This window comes from Carica papaya, chromosome 4 (assembly GCF_054855325.1).
Source record: "Carica papaya isolate Zhongbai chromosome 4, ASM5485532v1, whole genome shotgun sequence".
Lineage (NCBI taxonomy): Eukaryota > Viridiplantae > Streptophyta > Magnoliopsida > Brassicales > Caricaceae > Carica > Carica papaya.
Window position 1 is genome coordinate 21,116,295 of NC_142312.1, and position 23,414 is coordinate 21,139,708.

General features: G+C 33.0%; 1 protein-coding gene and 1 long non-coding RNA gene across 2 annotated transcripts in view; one reads left to right on the plus strand and one right to left on the minus strand.

Moving 5' to 3' along the window:
- The window catches only part of LOC110824700 (putative CoA ligase CCL8), a 46,000-nt gene that overhangs the window by 1,196 nt on the left and 21,390 nt on the right, over window positions 1-23,414 (plus strand). Inside the window, 6 exon segments of the mRNA XM_088218119.1 lie at window positions 5,792-6,004; window positions 6,479-6,668; window positions 6,792-6,877; window positions 22,673-22,742; window positions 22,889-22,941; window positions 23,095-23,211. Coding sequence (XP_088074245.1) covers window positions 5,792-6,004; window positions 6,479-6,668; window positions 6,792-6,877; window positions 22,673-22,742; window positions 22,889-22,941; window positions 23,095-23,211 — 729 coding nt within the window.
- LOC110824710 (uncharacterized) lies at window positions 15,222-17,265 on the minus strand. Its single transcript, XR_015818527.1, has 2 exons — window positions 16,602-17,265; window positions 15,222-15,883 (listed from the first exon to the last, which is right to left on the minus strand). It is a non-coding gene; the product is annotated as an uncharacterized LOC110824710 (long non-coding RNA).

Here is a 23,414-nt window from a genome sequence, read left to right on the forward strand (position 1 = left end):
TCAAGAATAGAAGTGATGCAGAACCCAGTATCAAACAGTGTGATCAAAAGGTCCATATATAATATTAGCATGTAGAAACTTAATCCCTCAACAAACCCTCTCTATTTAATTCACATTTAATCTGTGAATGCAAATTAAGGTAACTGGGATAAATTGAATTGATTAAAATGCTGTAAGAATTATTTTGATAAGTTAAAATCAACTTAGAAAAATAGATTGATAAAACACCACAAGAGGTTAACTTGATAAGTAGAATTAATTCTTCACTCAATAAGATGGTTGAAAATAACCTCTCAAAGAGCACTCACAATAATCAAGGATAAAGCAAACTTGAACTGAATACAACTTAAGATGTGTTCTTTATATAGACTTTCACCATACTTATTCTACTAGAAAATGGAAATTGAAATCCTAATTAAACTTTTAAATATATCTTATATATAATTATATTAAAATACTAATTAATTAAGAAAACTTTAATTAAAATAGTGACTTCTCTCTCTTGGGTGGCATGATGAATCCCAACAAGGTTTATTAGAAAGAAAAGAATGAAAAAGTACAAACGTGGATAATAAGGAGTCCTCTAACCTCTCTAAAAAGAAAGGAGGATAATATCATTTGTGCATGAAAATAGAATAAACACAAACACAGTCATGTTAGAGGTCATTGATGTCTACCTTAGATAAAAAAGGGTCATATGCACGAGTTGACCATGTGTAGGCTCAAAGAGATGCTTGAAAGAGCATATGATCCTACAAATCATGAGGAGAAGAACACCTATTCTCAAAGATTGTTCAATTTCTTTCCGATCAAATTGTCCAAAATCCTACAAGAATTCCACCTCTCTAGAGTGGTTTCGTCTTTTTTTTTTTATTCATACCTCCTGAATATGATAGTAAACAAAGAATTCACCCAAAGGGGTTCAATTCAATAGATTCCAAAAAGGCCAAACAACGTTGACCTCAAACTCTATGCCATATCACAATGCCGAAAAAGGTGACCATGTGTCTCTCACTCTGTCAACACATAAAGCAAATGTTCGGAGAGATAGCTCGATTTGGTTAATTCTTTTGCAGTAAGTCATGGGTATTAAACCTACTAAGAGTTGCTACTTGTATAAGCACATTAATCTTAGAGGGAACCTTACTGTTATAGAATAAATTAACATAACGAATTTGGGGGCTAGTAGGGTGATTAGTTAGAAGTTGAACGATGGATTTACAAGTATAGAGACTATAAGGTTCAGAAGATCATCATCTATGGTTAGATATTTGTGAAGAGGTTGTCTGTAAAAAGTGAAAGCTCTAAACAACATCATTGTGGGTCACAAAAAATGAGATAATGGGTTCATGATGTCTAGTGGAGAGGTTGTATAGACGTGGAAATTGAGCATCGAAGGGGTTAGTGCCAATGCTATGGTCTTCCCAAAGAAATACTCAGTTGCCATTGCCAATGTTGTGTAAGTGTGATATAGCTTTCCAAAGGTTGTTAGATGATATAGATCTCCTTGTAAGAAATCCTGCCAATCATTAGAAGTGTCATCAATACTCTTAATCATGTAGGCTACAATTAATTAGGTTCCTGAGAAAAACTTGGATATAAGAGTTTCTCCAGGAAAATTTAATAAAATTGTGGTTGGTTATTCTCTTAGGTACCGAGAATAACAAAAAATACAATTATTTACAAGTGGAAAATCCTAGCCATAGGATGAAATCAATATATTTTCTGATTTGTGCTTCAACTTCATTCCTGAGTGGAATATCATTAGGCTCCATTATTGGCTTATGTACTTGCTTGCACTGAGTTTTCGTAGAACTTTCTTTAGGTAATGATATATCTTGAATTAACCTCAAAACTTTTTTTAAATGTAGAATGGTTTGTTCTAAATGTCTAAAGATATTAGAAAAATTACAATTCTATTAAATGTTAAATCATTATATTATTAGGAGTCTATTTTTATAGTTTTAATAACTTCAATATTTTATTGTCATTAGTATTTGGTTTTTCTATTTGCATTAGTAGTATTTCTTATTTTTATTGAGAGTAATATCTCTAATCTTACTAATTTTATATTTCTTAGTTTAATCCTATATAGTAAAGGTTACTTGAAAACATTATTAAGATACTTGTATATTCACTTATGGTGACAAATTTTAACTATTCAATAAAATACTTTAAGGGATTCTCAATTTTTTGATTTTATGATTCAATTAAACTCTTAAGTATGATGCTTAAGACTTCTTAGATGTGATATCTAAGAAATTCTATGTGTGATATTTAGGTTTTTATCCCCCAGAATCTTAAATGGATAAATCAACCCTATGTATTATAGAATAAAAAAATCTGTGACAATTCGTCTTGTTCCTCGATGTCAATGAACTTCTTCTCTTTATCCCTTTTATTGACTGTATATAGTTTTGAAAGTTTATTTACTCATTCTTATGTGGTCATAGGTTCTAAGAATACATTCTCTACGCTATCCATAAAATGCTAAGTATTGATAGTCTTGTCATGCTCAATATGTCAATCACAAAGTCAAGGTCTATTTAGAAGAATATATGCGAATATTTTAGGAACACAATGGATATGATTGAATCACTATAGGTGCCATGACGAGTGGAAAAGAAAGTTGATTGAGTTATCAAAAGACTCGTATTATTTGTTTAAGAAAGTTTGTATAGTTTTGGATGTGGTTACATTTAAAAAGATGGGGGCTTTTAACTGCAGATATTGAAATAAGGTTATAGCAAGAATCCTCATGAATGAGAAACTTCTTTTATTTTCGTAATGCATTGGGGTTGGTGAAGATTTTGGAGAAAAAATGATAATTTTATTTTCACCTATTAAATTGTTACACTTTGTGTATTTATAGTATTTCTATCCTACTGATAGAATTTTTTTTATTATAATAGATTTATAATTATATGAGATTATTATTTTTATAGAATTCTAATTACATAATATCAACTAATTAAATAATAAATTAAAATAATAAAATATGCTATTCAATACCCCTCCTCAAGTTGGTGTAGAGATATCACACATATCTAATTTGCAGACTAAGTTGTAAACTGGAACCAAATCTTTCAGGTAACAGCTCGGCTCGGTTTGACTCAAAAAAGGGCTTGGGTTCATTTCAAAATTGGCTTGGATTCGGCTCATAAAATAGCTCAAAGTTAGCTAAAAAACAATTAAAGCTCGATTCAAAACAGCTCAAACTAAGCTAAAAAATGACTCGTACTCTACTAGAGTGCCACACGAGCTCTCATTGCCTCCACACTCCACCGAACGCTTGTCACTGGACCACCACGTGCCCGCCAAAAACTGCCACACCTAACTTGCAGACCCAGTTTTAAACTGGAACCAGATCTTTCAGGTAGCAACTCGACTCAGTTTGGCTAAAAAAAAGGCTCAAAATCGATTAAAAACGGCTCAAACTCGGCTCAAAACACCTCAAACTCGGCTATAAAATGGCTTGAACTCCACTGGAGGATCACACAAGCTGTCTTGCACCTCCACGCTCTGCCGGATGCCTGTCACCGGACAACCATGCGCCGCCCACGCGCCTGTTGGAAACTGCCACATGCCGCCTCCAGAAACACCGTGCGTCTATAAGAATTAGCTAGGAATCAGCAGAGAAGCTTACGTTTGCTAAGATTTGGTATGGATCTAATGAAAATTGGCCTAAAATTGGTCGAAAACGTTGCGTATTTAGCTTCCTGCAATCCAGCTGACGGTCGTGTTGGTTCGTCTTCTCCTGTCAGATCCATTCAGATCCATGCTGTGCTTGTTCCAAACACCACTGGTCCTTTCTCGCACAACCGTGCTTCTCTTGGCATTGATATGGTGAATGGATTTTCTGGTGTCAGATTCAGCTCCTCTCCAGTCACGTAGATCACCCCGAACTGATCGTCTCTGGCCACACGCATTTGTCTTATCCGTGCGCCGATCAGATTTTCTGGTTCAAGATCTAGGAACGACCTGTCAACAGTCGTCGCCGCCCCTAGTTTCTCCTTTAGGTATCGACATGACCAATTTGATGTGGTTTTTCTCTTCCCTTTAACTTTCACTTAATAAGATTCGGCTCTCTAGAGTAGTGCTAATGATAGATTTGTATAAATGGGTACTAATCCCAATTTATTGTGCTATTTTAGGGTTTGAAGAAAATCCTAAAATTAAAACATTAAAATATCTTTATTTAGTTCTGATACCATGAAATTTTGGAGAAAAAATAATAATTTTATTTCTCACCCTTTAACTTATTATATTTAGGGTATTTATAATATTTCTATCTTAATGATATGAAAATTCTTATTTTAGGTAATTTCTGATTATATGAGATTATTATTATTATAAAATTCTAATTATATAATATCAACTAATTAAATAATAAATACTAACTAATTAAATAATAAATTAAAATAATTAAATAATAAAATATGCTACTCAAGAGTTTGAAACATTGGAGAATGCTTCCAACTTTCCTTTATTTTAACTGCTTGGCTGTACTTACCGACAACCAAGAAAGATTTCAATTCTATCATCTGTAAGGAATGACTCCTTTTCTTCCTTAATATTCCATATATTTATAAATTTCCTATAATATTATATTCTTATCCAGTATTTATAACATTTGATAATGCCATGTGAATTATTAGAACATGTGAAATATATGGATAACCCAATAACAAAAGTTTCATAGGGGGGTTGGTAGCCTTCAATTTTCTTCTTGACTATAAAACTAAAAAAAAAAGAAAACTTTTTGGGAACCATTTTGAACTATTAAAAACTGGTCTGAACGAGACTGAATTGGTTTCGGTGAACTGGTTTGGTCAAAATTGGTTTAAAAAAATAAAACTTAGAATGATTTTACAATGCCCACTTACGGGGTACAAATGCATGAACACGCCAGCTTTCGGTCATTGGATGACATCGAACTTCTATTTGTCATGTTGATTGGAGGTAGGGGTTGTAAAGCTGAGGTCAGTGTGCGATGCGACTGCAAAAGAACAAAATCAGGGAGGCAGTGATTAGGAGAACTTGCGGCAACGAGTAACAGTATCACTTATTGGGCTAGAGATTCGGGGAGTTAAGTGGTGAGACTTCATGGAGTTGCTTATTGGGATCTTTTACGACTGGAGATAAGGGTGGTGGTCAACTGGCTGACAGTTTTTAAGGTTTTATGTGTGCACTACTTTTCTGTCATTTTTTTTGCCTAGACAGATCTGTGACTGTTTGGGGCGTAGTACTTTGTGAATTTAGTATAGAGCTTTTAGTTTTATACCAACTAATATATGACAAGTTAAGGATAATTTGCCTACTTGAAGATTTGGTGATACAAACTTAGACTTTGCATATAAGAAGTCTTAAACAAGATTTGATTACATCACACAAGAAAATTAAGATCTCTCATTTTAGTTTATTGAATAGTTGAACTTTATTTAAAAATGAGATTACATAGATATTTATAATGCTTCGTATGGAACTTTTTATAAATAGGGTTAAAGTAAGAAATACTGATACTAATAAGATTTAAGTAAATAAAATAGTGATACTAAATGCTGAAAATATTAAAATTCTAAAATCACTTAAGTTATAATATATATAATTTTTTGAAATAAACTAAAATTATAATAATAGACTTATAAAGAATATAATAGTTTTACATTTAACAAAATAATAATTTCTAATATCTTTACGCAGTCTTAACTTAAGCCAATATATATTATTAATGCTCTACTAGTTTGAATAAATAATCAATACCTTTTTATGCTTACTTTTCGTATTTCAGAGTTTCGAAAGTAGCAAGCATGGTCATCCATCTGTGGCAGTTGATGGTGCCACAAAATATGGGCATCTTGGTGGAGCTCAAATAGGAATTGTGGCTAAAGCTTCAGCTGAATTTGTTGCTGGAATACTAGGGACTTGGTTTAGTGGGGGTGTTGCAGTTCCACTTGCACTCAGCTATGCAGAGGCTGAACTTTTGCATGTGATAAATGATTCTGTATGAACTGAAGAGCCTCTATTTTGCTTGTTTTTTATTATTTACTGATGTTGAAGTGCAGTTGGTAGCCAGTAATATGCTCATCTTAAATTTATGAATGGCAATGACACATCTGAAAGTATTATTTATAATAAGTAACCTTGTAAAACTTGTTATATAATCTCTAAATCCTGGGCAACCTGCTTATACTTGTATAAACCTGAATCCAGATCCCTACAAGTTTCAAACTTGCAGTCACTCTTGACGTAGTCACCTTTTGGATACCAGGATATTTGGTGGTCAGAAGATTGACAACTTGTTGTAGAAGTTGATCAAAGAAAGTGCAGTGTTTTTATTAGAAAGTGTGAGGCAAGGGAGACAATCTATATACTGGTGATTGGCTTCATCTCATGCTGTCCTGCTGAATTGTTAGAATGGAAACTTCTCTAGCTTCATCTTGGATTAATTAGAAATCCCATTTTTATTTGAGTTTAGGATGTGTCTTTGCTATTGAGTACTGAAGATTACAAGGAGACTATGCAAAGTGTTGCTGCTAAAAGTGGTGCCAAGTTTTCTCTCATTCCACATGTTCCTAGCACTTTATCACAGATGAATGTAGATGATCAGTCACAAACTTGATTTCTAAATGCATATGGGAACTTTTTGGGAAAATTTGAGAACTTAAGTAAGACTATTAGTTTATGTTACATGCATTTGCTTACATTCTGGTGAATTCATGTAAGTTTTGGTCAGTTTTTCCACTTTTAATTTTCGTCATATTAGTTTCCTATGGTTCTCATTTGTACAGATGATCTAGCATTGATTGTCTACACCAGTGGTACAACTGGTAAACCAAAAGGAGTTGTCCATACACACAAAAGCATTAGTTCTCAGGTGTGTGCTAAAACTCCTTGCACCTCATGAATGTTGGCATCCTCTCAAGAATACTCTCTCTTTTAGTATTAGTGCCTCTACCTTTGATTTAGTAGGAAAATTCTAGAATCGACGTATTTCATTATTATGAGATAATTGTATAATTATGATATTATTAATGGTATTTGCTTATTTTGGGACTACTTAAATATATGTACTATTAGTTTAGGTTTTGTGTTTCTTATTTAGTTAAAATTCTTAATTTTATTGTTTTTTTATTGAATTATTCTAGTATATTAGGTTTTGTGAGCAAAGATGCCTCTTAGAAGCTCTTAGAAAATCACATCCTTTAGGAAACAGCTTTGTGGGTCACACTTGGTCTTGTGACTCTTTGGACCAAGAAGAAGGGTAAGAGTCACAAGAGTTGTTAAATGAGTTGAGGGGGAATAGGAAAAATAGGAGTGTTGTTAAATGAGTTGAGGGGGAATAGGAAAAATAGTCTTTGGTGCTTGGTTGAGGAAAATATTCAGGTTGAGGCATCTCAACAGGTTTTGAAGAATGTTACTAGGTTTACTTGACTGTTGGAGTCTAGTTTTGAAGGGTTTAAGGAATCAGTTGTTAATTTGTTTCAGGCTCTAAAAGGTAGTAAAGGAGGAAAGGGCATCTAAAACTCCAAAAGCCCAATAAAATTGTGTCTAAAGTGTGACCCTCCTCAACCAAGCACCCAAGAGTCACTTGGTCTTGAGTTATTTTCTCCTCTTTTTAGTTGTTTGTTTCTTGAATGAACTCTTCTTCTTTTGGCTAGAAATCTCCCATAGAAAGTAGGAGTTCTTCTTTTTTTTGGACTTGTAATGGATGTAGGAAAGGGGTCTCCTCATTGGCATAGAATTCCTCCTCATTTCTTCCTTCTCCTCCGCGGTTTCTTGGGCTTTCCTCTCCAAGATCTTTCTTGACTGTGGGCTTTTCAAGTTGGGCGGCCTTCTTCTCTTTTCCGTTGGCCTTGGATGGTGCTTCTTCCTCCTCTAAGTCGGTTTCAACAAGAACAAGCCTCCTTATGCAACTGGACCTCCTTCTTTTTAGACTCTCTCGACTATCGTCACTTGGACTCAAGACCGAGCTTGGCTGAACCTTGGGTTTCTACTTGAGCGGTAGCCACACTTCTTTTTGGTCTTCCAAGACTAAAATCGGTCTCATGCACTTTAGATCCTCTCTGCTTGGGCTTGATAAGGCATTCTTGGGTCGATTCTTGGGAGCAAGGCCTTTGGGCCTTCGAGTCTTGGGCTCTAACCTCTTGGACTGGCTGTAGGATGGGCCTGGAGCACCTGCTGGGATTTAAGAAAATCTAGCCCATCCCAAAACTGGCATAATAGTATGCAGGAATCCTCCCAGGGGTAGGAACCCCTTTCCGTGCGGGAAAAGGACTCGTGGATGTATGCCATTGTGTGCGCAGCATGTGTGCGTGTGCGCTGGTAATGTGTGTACTTTCTTTTATCTAATTTTATGTCTAATTTTTTTTTTCTATGACTCTTTATCTCCTTTCTATATAGTTTTTGTCTTATTTATTTTCTCTGTGTTTATTCCACAGGATTGGAGAAAAGTTCTAGGAGATCCCAAATGGAAGGAAACTATAATTGAAGAAATGAAAGATTTGATAAAAAATAAAATATGAGAACTTGTTTATCCTCCACAAGGAAAGAAGATGGTTGGTTGCAAATGAGTGTTTACTATGAAACATAAAATAGACAGGTCAATTGAAAAGTGACGTGGGGAGCTCCAGGATAAAAAACACCTTGATCATGAACCCACTATACCTAGTATGCAGAAACTCAATTATCTAAATTAAACCCTGCCTACTTGGAGTACACCTAATAAAGTGAATGCTATTAAGTTAGCTGTTAAAATAAAAAGAAATTAAAAAGATATCACGACTTATCCGATAAGTTAATATAATATTTTCTGACTCAACAAGATAGTTGAAGAAACCTCCCCTTAAAGAACACTAAAAAATTAGCAAAAGCTAATTGAATAGCAAAAGCTGAAATTTTATTTATCATCATGAAATTGATTGTTTACAGCCTAATGGTGAGACATTTATATAGGCTTTCATTTACAAGATATTTTATAACTATAAATGTTACTTTTAGGGATCTGAGTCTTCTTTCAGTTCAAACCCAACACATTTTCAAGGGGAGAGTGAGAAGGAAGAGGTAATGCACAACTTGTTAACTATTGACGGTCATATTTAAGGGGAGAGTTTTATTTTGGAAGATGTTATTCAAGGAGGGAATGTCGAACACCTGAATAGACCGGACTTGAAGAGGTATTTAAAGAGAGATAAGACAAAAAAGCCATCATGCAGTCTGTCTCAAGTCAAGAATATTCTTTAGTTCCAGAAGATATTGGTAAGTTATCATTTTCTTATGATTTATCTAATAAACCCATTGCTCTTATAAAAGGAATCAGGACTTGCAATAAACACCCTATGTCTAATTTTGTTTCCTATGACTCTCTATCTCTCTCCTATAAAGCATTTGTTTTGTTTGTTTTCTTTGTGTCTATTCCACAGGATTAGAGAGAAACTATAGGAGATCCCAAATGGAAGGAAGACATAAAAGATTTGATAAAAAATAAAACATAGGAACTTGTTTCACCTCCACAGAAAAAGAAGATAGTTGGTTGCAAATGGATGCTTACTGTGAAACATAAAACAAATTAGTCAATTGAAAGGTACAAAGGTAGACTGGTGGCCAAATGATTTACTCAAACCTATGAAGTTGACTATTAAGAGACATTTGTATCTGTCGCAAAGATGAACACAATCAGAATATTATTATTTTGTGCAGATAATCTTCATTAGGACTTCTAAAAGTTTAATGTAAAAAATGTCTTCTTCCATGGAGACTTAGAGGAAGAGGTATATCTAAAAATTATCTCAGGATTTGAAGATGAAAGAATGCAAGTGATAGTTTGTAAATAAAAAAAAGCCTTATACGGGTTGAAATAGTCTCCAAAAACATCGTTTGAAGAGTTTAGAAGAGTTATGATCTCTTTTAGATATCAATAAAATAATGTTGATCATATCGTATTCATTAAATATCATGAGGATAGGGTCACTCTTCTAATTATTTATGTAGATGATATTGTGATGGCTGGAGATGATATAAATAAGATGATTCGATTAAAAGAACATCTTACTCAATAGTTTGAAATAAAGAATTTAGAAAAACTGCAGTATTTCTTAGGAATTGAAGTTGTCAGATCTAATAAAGGGATCTTCATTTTTCAAAGAAAATATATTCTAAACTTGTTAGAAGAGACTGGTATGATGGGTTGCAAGCCGATATAATCTCCCATTGAAAGTAATCACAAATTACAAGCGTGTAGTGGTACATCAGTTGACTTGAAAAGATTTAAGATATTGGTTGGAAGACTCATTTATCTCTCTCATACCAGACCTGATATAGCATATGAAGTTAGTCTGGTGAGTCAGTACATTCATGATCCTCGTGAGTCTCATTTACATGCTGTTTTTTGCATACTACAATACCTAAAATTTGTACTAGGAAAAATGTTTGCTCTTCTCCAAAATGACTACCTTAAGATAGAAGCATTTACAGAAATCAATTGGGCTGGATATCTGAATGATAGAAGGTCAACTACCAGTTGATGTACATTCATTGGAGACAACTTGGTTACATAAAAAAGTAAGAAGTAGAGTGTAGTTGCTTGCTCTAGTGCGGAAGTAGAATATAGAGCAATGGTCCAACGAGTATGTGAATTATTGCAGTTGCAAAAGTTAATGAAAGAACTAAAACTGTTTAAAAGAGAGTCTAGCCTTGTTTTATAACAAGAAAATAGCTATTAGCATTGCTCATAATTCAATTCAATATGATCAAACAAAACACATTGAGATTGATCGACATTTCATAAAAGATCAAGTGGTTGACGACTCCTTATGTCTAGACCATGTGCCTTCTAGTGAACAAGTGGCAGATGTCTTCACTGAAGGATTTTACAACAAATTTCTTTGTAAAAATTAGAGAAATGAATACTGAATATTTATTTATGTTTTTTTGAAATAAAAGTAGAGATATATATACATGTAGACGGATTCATATGTGGTAACCAACATATATTACCCTAATAATTTTCTTTCTAATTACGCTTACATATTTGAAGAAATAATCATATCATTATATATAGAAAATATTCTATAATATTTTAACACTCTCCCTCAAGCTGAAGTATAGATATTAATCATGCCCAACTTGATTTAAAAATACTCAATCTGTACTCTATTTAGAGGATTTGTGATTATATCACCAAGTTATTTTTCTGTCGTCACATAAGTAGTAGATATAAAGTTTTCCTGAATCTTCTGTCGGATGAAGTGACAATCAATCTCGATATGTTTGCTTCCCTCCTGATACACAGGATTTGAGGCAATATGAAGGAAAATCTTATTATCATACCAAAGTTTTATAGGAGAGATGGGATTAAACTCACTTCATCTAAAAGGTAATGTATCCATAAGACTTCACATGTGGCGTAGGTCATAACTCCATATTCAGATTTTGCACTTGAGCAAGATACAACTGTTTGCTTCTTATTTTTTCATGATACGAGATTCGCACTAAGAAAAATACAATAATTCGTAGTAGACCTCCTATCAATATTAAATTCAGCCCAATCAGCATCTGTAAAATATTTAATGTGAGTATGTCCGTGATTTCTAAACATTATATCGAGTCTCGGGGCACCTTCTAAGTAGCACAAAATCTGTTCCAGAACTTTCCTATGCTTAACTGTAGGTGCAGACATAAATTGACTTATAATATTGATAGGATATGCAATATCTAGATGAATCACAGTGAGGTAATTCAATTTCCCAATTAGTTACCTGTATTTTTCTAGATCATCAAGGGGATCACCATCATCTTTTGTAAGATGTACATTTAGTACTATAAGCGTATTACATGACTTAACTTCCACCTTTCTTGTTTTTGCAAGTAGATCAAGTACATACTTCCTTTGAGATGACAAAATTCCTTCCTTACTTCTTGTTACCTCAAGCCTCAAGAAATAGTTTAGTTGTCTAAGTTTTTGGTATTGAACTTGGTATGCAAGAATGACTTGAGAGAAGATATTCTTACATGATCATCTCCTGTAATCACAATATCATCAACATAAATAATAAGAAGTAAAATATCAGCTGTTGATTGTCTATAAAAGACTGAATGATCACATTTGTTCTTTTTTAATTCGAATTCATAGACCATCTCACTAAAGTTGCCAAACTACGTTCACGTACTCTGTTTCAGACCATATAAAGATTTCTTCCAATGAAAAAATTTCCTGTACTTTTCTTGAGCAACAGACCCAAGTGGTTGCTTTATATATACTTCTTCTAAGAGTCACCATGAAAAAAATGCATTTTTAATGTTCAGCTGGTGCAAGGGCTAGTATCTAGAGGCTGCAATAGATATGAATAAACGGAAAGAGGTAAGTTTGACCACTGAAGAGAATGAATCATAATAATCCATCCTATAAGTATGAGCATAATTTTTTGCTACCAATTAAGTTTTAAGTCTCGTCATAGAGTCATTTGGATTCACTTTGACTGTAAATACCTATTTGCACCATACAACCCTTTTTCCTTTGGGCAAATCTATCAGATCCCAGATATGATTATCATCAAAAATATTTATCTCTTCAAACATGATATTGCGCCAATTAGGGTGATTCAGAGCGTCCTTAACTGTCTTGGGTATGGAAATGAAATCTATAGAAGCAATTAAAAAGCTAGACGAATAAGAGAAATGATCATATGAAATGAAATTAGCAATAAGATAGGTAGAATGAGGAAGGGTGCATTGACGTATACTTTTATGAAGATTGATTGGAAGATCAACATCATGGGTGGAAGGATTAAATGATGAAGAAGCTGGTGCAGGACATGTATTATTAGTTTATTGTCTTCTAGAATAAACATGAATAATGGGTGGTTATTCTTGAGTTGGAGGTACACCATTATCAGTTTGCTCAAAAGGTACATCGGATGAAATACCATTATCTGATTGCTCTGTAGAGGTATTGTTATGAAATCTATAAATGAGCAACTCATCGTCCTTCTCTTGATTTGTAGAACTGGACTATGAGGAGAAAAATGATATATTCTCTAAAAAGATTACATCGGTTGATATTAGATATTTATTAAGATTTGAAGAGTAATACCAATATCCTTTTTGCAAGCGAGAATATTCTAAAAAGACACATTTCAAGGCTTTGAGATCCAACTTAATAATAGTAGGTCATACATCTTGAATATAACAAATACTACCAAATACCCACGGCTGTACCGGAAACAACGACTTGTTTGGAAAAAGAATATAGTAAGGAATATCACATTCAATTACTGCAGATGGTAGACGATTAATTAGAAAATAGACAATGGATACAATATTAGTTCAGAATTGTTTAGGAACTTGTGTCTGAAACAAGAGGGCTTGAGCAGTTTTAACTAAATGTCTGTTTTTTCTCTTAACAACCCTGTTTTGAGATAGTGTATCAATACAAGAAGACTGATAAAGAATCCTATGTTGAGTCATATGATTCTGAAATGAGTCAGACATATATTCTTTAGTATTATCACTTCTTAGCACATGCACGAAAACATTAAATTGAGTTTTGATTTCCGCATAAAAAATATAAATATGAGCAAACACTTCAGAACAATTTTTCATAAAGTATATTCCAGTCATTTGAGAAAAACCATCAATAAAAGTAACAAAATACTTAAACTCTATTTTAGACATAACAGGACATAAACTCGAAATATTAGAATAAACTAATTCAAAAATAGACTTAACTCATTTATTAATTCTTGGACTTGACGAGTTATAATGATATTTTATAAACTGATATGACTCACAATCTAATGAAGATACATCATGAAACTGAAGACACAACATTTTCAATATAGTGAGAGGTGGATGCTCCAACTGACAATGTGCTTCAAATTGAGAGACAATATTAGAGCAAACAACTGATTGAGACACCTAACTATCAAGAATGTAGAAATATTCTAATACATGTTCTTTGCTAATAATCTACTTCGTCATAAGATCTTGAAAAATGATCAGGAAAGAATTAAATATAATAATTAAGATCTTTGGTAAGTTTACTTATAGAAATCAAATTGAAAGTAAGTTTGGGTAGAATTAAAACAAAGGTTAGGGTAATCGCAGAAGTTGGTTTTATAGTCCCAGAACCCTAAATATTATAGGTTGACCCATTAATAATAGTTATAGGAGAGGGTGCTCTGTGTGATTGAAAGTTAGAGAAGATATTAGAGTTACCTGTCATGTGATCTGTAGCAGCAGAATCAATCATTAATTTGTTTGATGAGGAGACAAAACATATTTTACCTGATTCAACAGAAGTAGTTGCTAGTGTGTATTCTTTTAAAGATTCTTGAAATTGAGAGAACCTTGCATACTCGTCGGTTGAAACCATAATATTTTTTTCTCATAAGAGAAATTAATAGTAGCAGCAGTAGTAATATTTGCAATTTATGTTCTCTAATTCCGATTCTATAATTTCTTGCATTGCCACTTCGTATGTCCTTACTCATGAGAGTAATAATATATGATATTACTTGAATTATTATACCGATTATTCATTGTTCTGTTTCTTCCCCTGTTGTTATTTCTTTCTTCTTTGCTAGTAACAAGAACATTAGGAGACTGATTAGGCGTAGTAGTCTCTGTGCGTAATACTTTACTAAAAATTTTCTGAAAAGATACGATCTTAGAACTAGATATAATTTGACATTTAGCAGTATCAAATTCAGATGGAAGACCAGTCAAAAAACTCATTATGGTCATATGCTCTCTCTGTGTTTGTTGTACCTTGATGTTAGTACTGAACGACAAAAGTACATTAAGCTCCTCTTATATTTTTTTAAATTTCATGAAGTAGGCTGTGAGAGATTTGGCCTCCTTATTAGCATGATAGAAAATCTTATAAACATCATACATGCGGGACACATTTCCTTTGCCTAAATACAAAAAATTTAAATAGTCTGTCAGTTCTTTAACAAACTCACAACGATTAATTAAGCCAATTACCTTACGATCAATTGAATTTTTAATATAGAGAAACAACCGTGCATCATCTCTTAGCCAGATTTGTCTTGTTCCATAAGTGAAAGGGTCTTGAGTTAAGTGATCATCTTTGTCAACACTGCATAGATAAATCTTAATAGTTTTATTCAGCTCTATATAATTTATTCCATTTAATTTATGTTAAGCGATCTTTGACATGATTGGGACTATTTCACTCACTGAAAACTTGTTACCACTCATTCTTAACTCAAGAATATCCATAAATTATCACCCAAAAATGCTCAAACACGACAATTAGAGTCACACCAAAAACACTGCAAATATATAAAAAATTTTGAAAAAAAATAGATTATCTCTTCACATATGGGTATCAACAACCCTACAAGAACCTCACTGTCAACCATCGGAGGATCTGCGCTGCTGCATGCACTGTCGCCGAAGAGCTACATGCCACTGTTGGAGTTTCACGCGCCACCTCCTGAAGCCACCAAACAACCTTCTTTCAGCCGAAAATAAATGTAGAACTCCAATGCAAGCCCTAATCTAGAATGACACTCATAAAAATGCCCCAAATCGCGCTGGAGAGCGGAGAATTGCTTGCTATCGTGCGATCTGCTCAGTCATGCCTTTTCCCTATTCGGTCTTCTGGTTTTGTGCACAGAACCGGCCGACCGAGCTTCTTTATTTCTTCTATCCTCGAATGAGAACCCAACATGCACGGGATTGCTCTTCTCTACAATCTCGTTGCATGCAGCCTTAAAACGCCGCATAAACCGCTTCCTTGGCTTCTCTCGCATACACCACCATGCTAGCCGCACTCTAAACTAGTCAAAGATCAGTGGTTGTCTTTCTTTTTGTTTGATGTAATTTGATCCTTAAAGCCTTAACCCTAACGCCAACTCTGATACCATATAAAAATTAGAGAAATGAATATTGAATATTTACTTATGTTTTATTGAAATAAAAGTAGAGATAGATATACATGTAGACGGATTTATATATGGTAACCAACGTAAATTACTCTAATAATTTTCTTCCTAATTATGCTTATATATTTAGAAAGATAATCATACTATTATGTACAAGAAATATTCTTGAATGTTTTAACACTCTTTATAACTTGGTTTGTAAGTTGGGCATATATCAATTTGAGGGAGAGTGTTGAATAAAATATTATGTTGCTTAATTAGTTGAGATATTTTTTCTTATATAAACCTTTTCATAATCTCTCCCATAATTATGTAATTAGTTAGACTTAAGTAGAATCTCTACTATAAAGTCAATTTCCTTATCTGTAGGTAGAAATTATGTCTATATACTCCAGTTGTAATTGTTGACATGAATATTCGGTTTCTTGAATAATTGTGATAATTTCCTATATAATTAATTTCCTTATTAATGTTATAATTATTTAGAATCTCTACTAGGTAATTTTCCTATTTATATTTAGGAAATTTGTATATATATATGGGTCGTCTGTAACACAAGAAGTAAAAAAATAAAGAAAATATTTTACCTAATTTTTTACATGGTATCAGAGCGAAATAAGGGTATTTTAGGATTTTTTTTAATCATTTTTAAGGTTTCATTCAAACCCTTGAATATTTTCAGACACCCACCCAAATGGAATCTTAGACTCACTGCTGGCCGACCGGTCTTCTTCAGTGAGCATCTCCGTCCTACCTGATCGTCTTGCTCCAACCGCCCTTCTTATGTGAACATCTTCGCTTATTCGATCACACATAGTAGCTGCTTCACAGTTCTCTTTCGCACGCGCCTGACTCGACTCAATTTGTATCTTTCTTTCACGAATGGCTCTCTCTGGTCGTGCACGACTCTCTCGGTCGCGCATGGCTGCTCGTCCGGTTCTTTATGCAGCAGCTGCTTTGCATTTCTTCATATCGCACACCCGACCCGACTCGATTCTCTCATTCATGCCTGGCTCTCTTTGTTGGACCATCTCTTTTCGATTGTAGCTTTGGTCTCGACCGACCTAGCAGCTTTGCCTCAGGTCGCATAAGACAACCAAATTTGCATGGTGTTTGCTGATTTCACGGCGGGCTCCTTTTTTCTTTTCTGTTCAGTTGCACAAAACTTCCTTTTTTTGCGAATTCATGCGTGGTCGCGATCTGTTCAGTTTCACAACTGCTGATTTGCGGAATTGCTTCTCTTCCTCTTCGATTCGTGGTGTTGTTTTCTTGATTTGTGGCTTCTGTGCTACTTTAAAAGCTTGTCCTATCCCTGTGAAGTTCATTTCTTTCTATTGTTATTTTCTTGTCTAGTATTCAGACATGACAGATGTAAAGAAACTACTGGTCCCTAATTTTGACAACCCGTCACTGCAAATAAATCTCATAAAGTTTGATACAATTAATTATCTACCTTGGTCGTGATCCTGTTTATTGTTTATCAAAGTTAGAAGATTGTAAGGTTATATTACTGACGATGAAAAGAAACCAGATGTAGTGGTTTGGAATATCAAAAATGAGACTTTGAAAGCTCATTACTAATGTCCTGACTCATTAATTCCATGCAATCTCATATTGCCTGAACTTATCTGCTGCTTAATACTGCCGCAAAAATATGGAATGTAGTGTCTCTTACATACTCATACGTTGGTAATGATGTTCGAATTTATGAACTCTAAAATAAAATTTACAGCACAAAACAAGGAGAGTTGACTATCTCTTAGTATTTTTCTGAACTTAGTAGATTATGACAGGAGCTCGATTACTATCAAAAATTTTAGGCAGATTTTTCAAGAGATGCTGTCAAATTTCAAAAAATGATAGAAAATGAGTGAATTTATGATGTTTTGCTGGCCTGAATGTCGAATATGATTAGATGGATCTAAATACTTGGTAAAGATCCCCTTCCCTTATTAGAACAAACTTATTCTTATGTTCATTAAGAAAAAAGTAGAAGAATTATCATGCTTCACATAGTACTAGTTGAGAAAAGTGGGTTAATTGCTCAGTCTTATCATTCCAAAGATCTACGGAATTGTGACTATTGTGGCAAGATGAGACACACTAAAGAGACTTGTTTAAAATTGCATGAACAACACACTAGAGGTCGTGGGGAAAAGAGAGGTGGATATATGAGAGCTCAAGTACACTTGGCTAAAGGAAATGAAGCACCTAATACATAAATAATTGGAACTTTTTCAATCGAAGAATTTCACCGTTTGATGTGCATTCTGTCTCAAGTTAATTCTTCAACAACTATTGGTATATCAAATATAATCAAATCAGGTACTTTTTCTCTCCCTCTTTATTCTACTCATGATATTTGGATTATAAATTTTGGAACTAACAGACATATGACAGATTCTTGCACTGAATTTCTAACCTATTTTTCTTGTCTTAAAGGAGAAAATGCTCATATAGTAGATGAGTCATACACTCTTGTGTCTGGAACATATTTCATTAATTGTACCTCGACTATTACACTGTTTTCAGTTTTATATATACCTAGTTCTCCTAACAGGTATTTATCTATTAGTGTCATTACTAGAGATCTAAACTGTAAAATTGAATTTCTCCTTAATTATTGTACATTTCAGGATCTTCGAATAGAAAATAGAATTAACACTGATAGATTTAAGAATGACTTATAAGTCTTGAACAGAAGTTACAAGTTTTTGGGAATCAAGCCACTATTGAAAATACAGAAGTCAATATAAAAATACTATAATGGCACTGGCGGTTGATACACCATTCCTTTTTTATTTTAGAAAAGTTATATCCTAATTTGTTTAAGAAAACTTTCATGGATTCTTTATTTTCTGATGCATGTGAACTTGCTAAATATAAATGGAGTTCTTATTATTTGAGTAATAACAGAAGTTTTATTCTATTTATGATTATTTACTTTGATGTGTGGGGACCCGCTAAGACTATCTTTTTATTTGGTCATCGTTGGTTTGTTACTTTTATTGACTGTTGTACTCGAGTAACGTGATTTTCATTGTTGAAGGTGAAAAATCATGTGTTTTCATACTTACAATTATTTCATAAAATAATATGTACACAGTTTGATGTTAAAGTTAAGATTCTAAGAATTGCCAATGGTACTGAGTATATGGATAGTGAGTTTCGTACTTACTTGGAGTCAAATATGATAATTCACTAGACAAGTTGTGCCTACACTAGTGAATAGAATGAGATTGCTGAAAGAAAAAATAGACACATATTGAAGGTAGCTCGGTTACTAATGTTCACTATTAATCTATCTAAAAGTTATTAGGGCGATGCCGTTCTCTCAGCGACCTACCTCATTAATAAAGTGCCTTTGCAGGTTCTTGATTTTTGAAATCCTCTAGAAGTTTTGTAAAATACAAATTGTTATATTGTTCCTCCAAAAGTGTTTGGATGTGTTTGTTTTGTTCATGTTAGGAATGTGAATAAATTGGGACCTAGAGTTTTTAGGTGTGTTTTTGTTGGATATTCTCATACACAGAATATTACTATTATGTGTAGCTAATTTTGATTGGGACTTACACCAGTTTGATATAAAAAATACCTTCATCTAGAGAGACTTAGAGGAAGAGGTATACAGGAAAATTCTACTTGCATTTGAAGATGAAAGAATACAAGAGAAGGTTTGCAAATTGAAAAAGACTTTGTACGAATTAAAGCAGTCTCTAAAAGTATTGTTTGAAAGGTTCAGAAAAGTTATGATTTTTTTCAGATATAAGAAAAGCAATGCTGATCATACCCTATTCATCAAGCATTGTGAGGGTAGGATCACTATTCTCATTATTTTTGTTGATAATATTATGGTCACTAGAGGTGATACAAAGGAGATAACTCGACTAAAAAAATTTCTTGTTCGAGAATTTAAAATTAAAGATATTAAAAAATTGTAGTATTTCTTGGGAATTGAGGTTGTCAGGTCTAATAAAGGAATCTTCATTTATCAAAGGAATTATATATTATATTTGTTAGAAGAAAATGGTATGATGGGTTGCAAGCCAATATAATCCCCTTTTGAAAGTAATCATAAACTACAAACTGGTAGTGGTATATCAGTTGACATGGAAAGATATCAGAGATTGGTTAGAAGACTCATTTACTTTTCACATACCAAATCATATATAGCATATGTAGTTAGCCTAGTGAGTCAGTACATGAATAATTATCATGAGACTCATTTGCATGTATAATTTTCATGAGACTCATTTACATGCAATCTTTCAAATATTATGCTATCTTAAATCTACACCTGAAAAATGTTTACTCTTCTCTAGAAATGACCACCTTAAGATAAAAGAATTTACAGATGCTGATTGGACTGAATCTCCCGATAATAGAAGGTCAACTACCGGTTATTGCACAACCGTTGCCGGTAACTTGGTTACATGGAAAAGTAAGAAACAGAATGTAGGTACCCGTTTTAGTGTTGAAGCAGAATATAGAGTAATGGCTCAAGAGGTATTAAATTATTATGGTTATAAAAACTAATGAAGGAATTAAAACTATTTAAAAGAAGTCTATCATTGTTTTGTGACAATAAAGCAGCCGTTAATATTATCCAAAATCTAGTTTAACATGATCGGACAAAAAACATTGAGATTGACCGTTACTTCATAAAAGAGAAAGTAGTTGATGGTTTCTTATGCTTGCATTATGTGTCTTCTATCAATCAGGTGACAGATATATTCACAAAGGACTTTGCAACAAAACTCTTCAGAACTTGGTATGCAAGTTTGACATGTGTAATATCTTTGCACCAACTTGAGGGGGAGTGTTGACATGAATATTTGGTTTCCTAAATAATTGTGATATTTTCCTATATAGTTAATTTCTCTATTAATGTTGTAATTATTTAGAATCTCTACTTTAAAGGTAATTTTCCTAATTGCACTTAGGAAATTTGTATATATATATGCATCATCTGTAACACAAGGAGTGGAAAAATAAAGAAAATAGTTTTACCCAAATTTCTACAATAACAACATAGATTGTATCAGAAATAAAATAGAATATTTTTTCTCCAACAATCTACCGGTGCTAATTATTATTGTGTGAGTTTTGGATTACATGTTGATATTGGGTTTCGCATCATTATCCTTCCTTCTTCTGTAGATGCTTCCAACCACCTCATGTCACAAAGAATTCTGTTCACGTAGTAAATGGTAAAACCATTTTGCCAGTAGAGATATGTCTTTTGATCTCTGATACCTAATATCAAAACCTTTTCGACTCTTAAATTGACAACAAAACTCCCATCTCACAAGATAGTCTTTTCTTTCCTCTCCTACAGCAGCCCATAAATACCTTCGCATATAGCCCTCTAATCTCACACCTAATCCACAAGGGATTCTGAACAAAGACAATTCTCCATTGAGGTTGGATAACTTTACTAATATATAATCGCTTTATGCAAAAATTGATCATAATCGCTTATCTATAAGAGAGACAACTGTCCCATTGAGGTTGGATAGACTTCATGAAGTGCTTGAACATTTTCACAATTAATTCTTCACAATCAAGATTCAACATTACTAGATATAGCCTAATTCTTTTAACTATTTTAAGAATAAAATCTCTTTAACATGTGATTGTCTTGTCTATTCACGTAATATTTTAAATATAGAAACAGTTAGCTCAAAAATCTTTCGTCTCCATATCATCATAAGTAATACCTAGTGCATTTATTCCAATTAGCTCACATAATAATAAGAAACTTCAAGTTTCATATGGTCATTTGAGTGCTTGAGAAGTTGATCCCCTACCAAGGCTCTTGATAATTGAAAATTTTCATTTCTTATTATCTTAAATGGTTCTTGATATACTTTTTACAAAAAAATACTTATTTTCGGTTCAAAAGATGAATAAGTTCACTATTTGAATTACGAGGTAGACTAAACATATAATTAATGTTCGTAATCCACCATTCAAGTCGTTTACTGCATGATGCCATAACACTACTAGCATTACATTTGTTTTCTCTTACAACAGCCCAATTGGAAATCTTAACATCCTAAATCAAACAACTTTTACAGAATGCATGACTAAACATTAATTCACTTGTTTAAATTATCAAACTTCCAAAATGTGAATTTGACCAAACTAACTTCAAAAAGTGAAATAGCTCACCTAATAACCTTAAGAACCAGTTTGGAAATGTTAGGATGTGGTTTGAAGGTGGTTGAACTGGGCATGTGGAATTGAATTGGGTCAAACCAATTGAATTTGTCAGCAAAAGGCTTCAGAATCCCAAAATCCGTGAACATTGATCGAGATGCATCGATTTTGGGTCCTCAATCTTCAATTTTTTGGTGAGAAATTCAATTGGAAACCTTAGTTTTAGATAGTAATTATAAGAATAATGTACCTAATAACTAAATTACTATGCTCTATTTATACGTGTCAAAATACAATCAAGGTAAAAACTCTTTCTATATAGGAATTTTACTAATAGAAAATAGCAAAGTAATTGAATAGTTTGAAATAAAAAATAAGTAAATAATAGACTCATACTAATAATAAATTTATAGCTAATAATTTTTAAATAAGCCAAATACCTCAATAATATATAAATATTATAATAGTATAAATGTCTCTTATTACTAAAACATACTTACTTTGGTATCTTTTTGTTCTGCATCCGTTTTCTCTTTTTATGCAATTCGTAATGTTCGATATTTTTGTTAATATTTCCTAGGACTTTGGCTCAGATGCAGGTAAAAATGTTGGCAGAAGCATGGGAATATACATTAAACGATCAATTTCTGCACTGCCTACCCTTACATCATATCCATCAAACTCTATCACCTAGATTGTTATAGTAATTGTTCATCATGCTATTATAGATTGTACTCATTTATTATAAATGTTATTTCTATGAATATACTTGACTTGGAAAGTTTATGACTTACTTGTCCTTAATTTACATATAAATGTTCATGGGCTTTTCAATGCTTTGTTTGCTCCTATTTATGTTGGTTTAATAGTAAGTACTCTAATTAGGTTTCTCTTGGAGTTCGATTTTCTTTCTTTCTTTTATTTCTGATATGATATTTTAGTCGGCAAGACTTTTATTGGAAACATGTAATGGAATTGCTCTTGAAAATTTAGGCGTAACAGTTGCTGTCATATTTTGAAGGTCGAGTTTATGCCAAAATTCAGTGAGAGGGGAATCTGGCAGAGATGGCGTGAATCATATCCAGTAAATGGGAGGAAGACTAATGATGCTATAACTGTGTTTGCAGGAATAAGTATAGTTTTAGCATGAAGCTCATGAAACTTTACTAAATAGTTGACTAATAAACTGAAAGTTTGTAACTAAATTTTCTATTTATTAAATTTTTATTTATGGCACTAATTTACAACATCTGAATATTATAAGATAAAATTATAGAAAACTTTAGTAGAAAACTAAATATAAATCAGTTCCATAAAAGTAAAAAATTTTCTAATTATGAA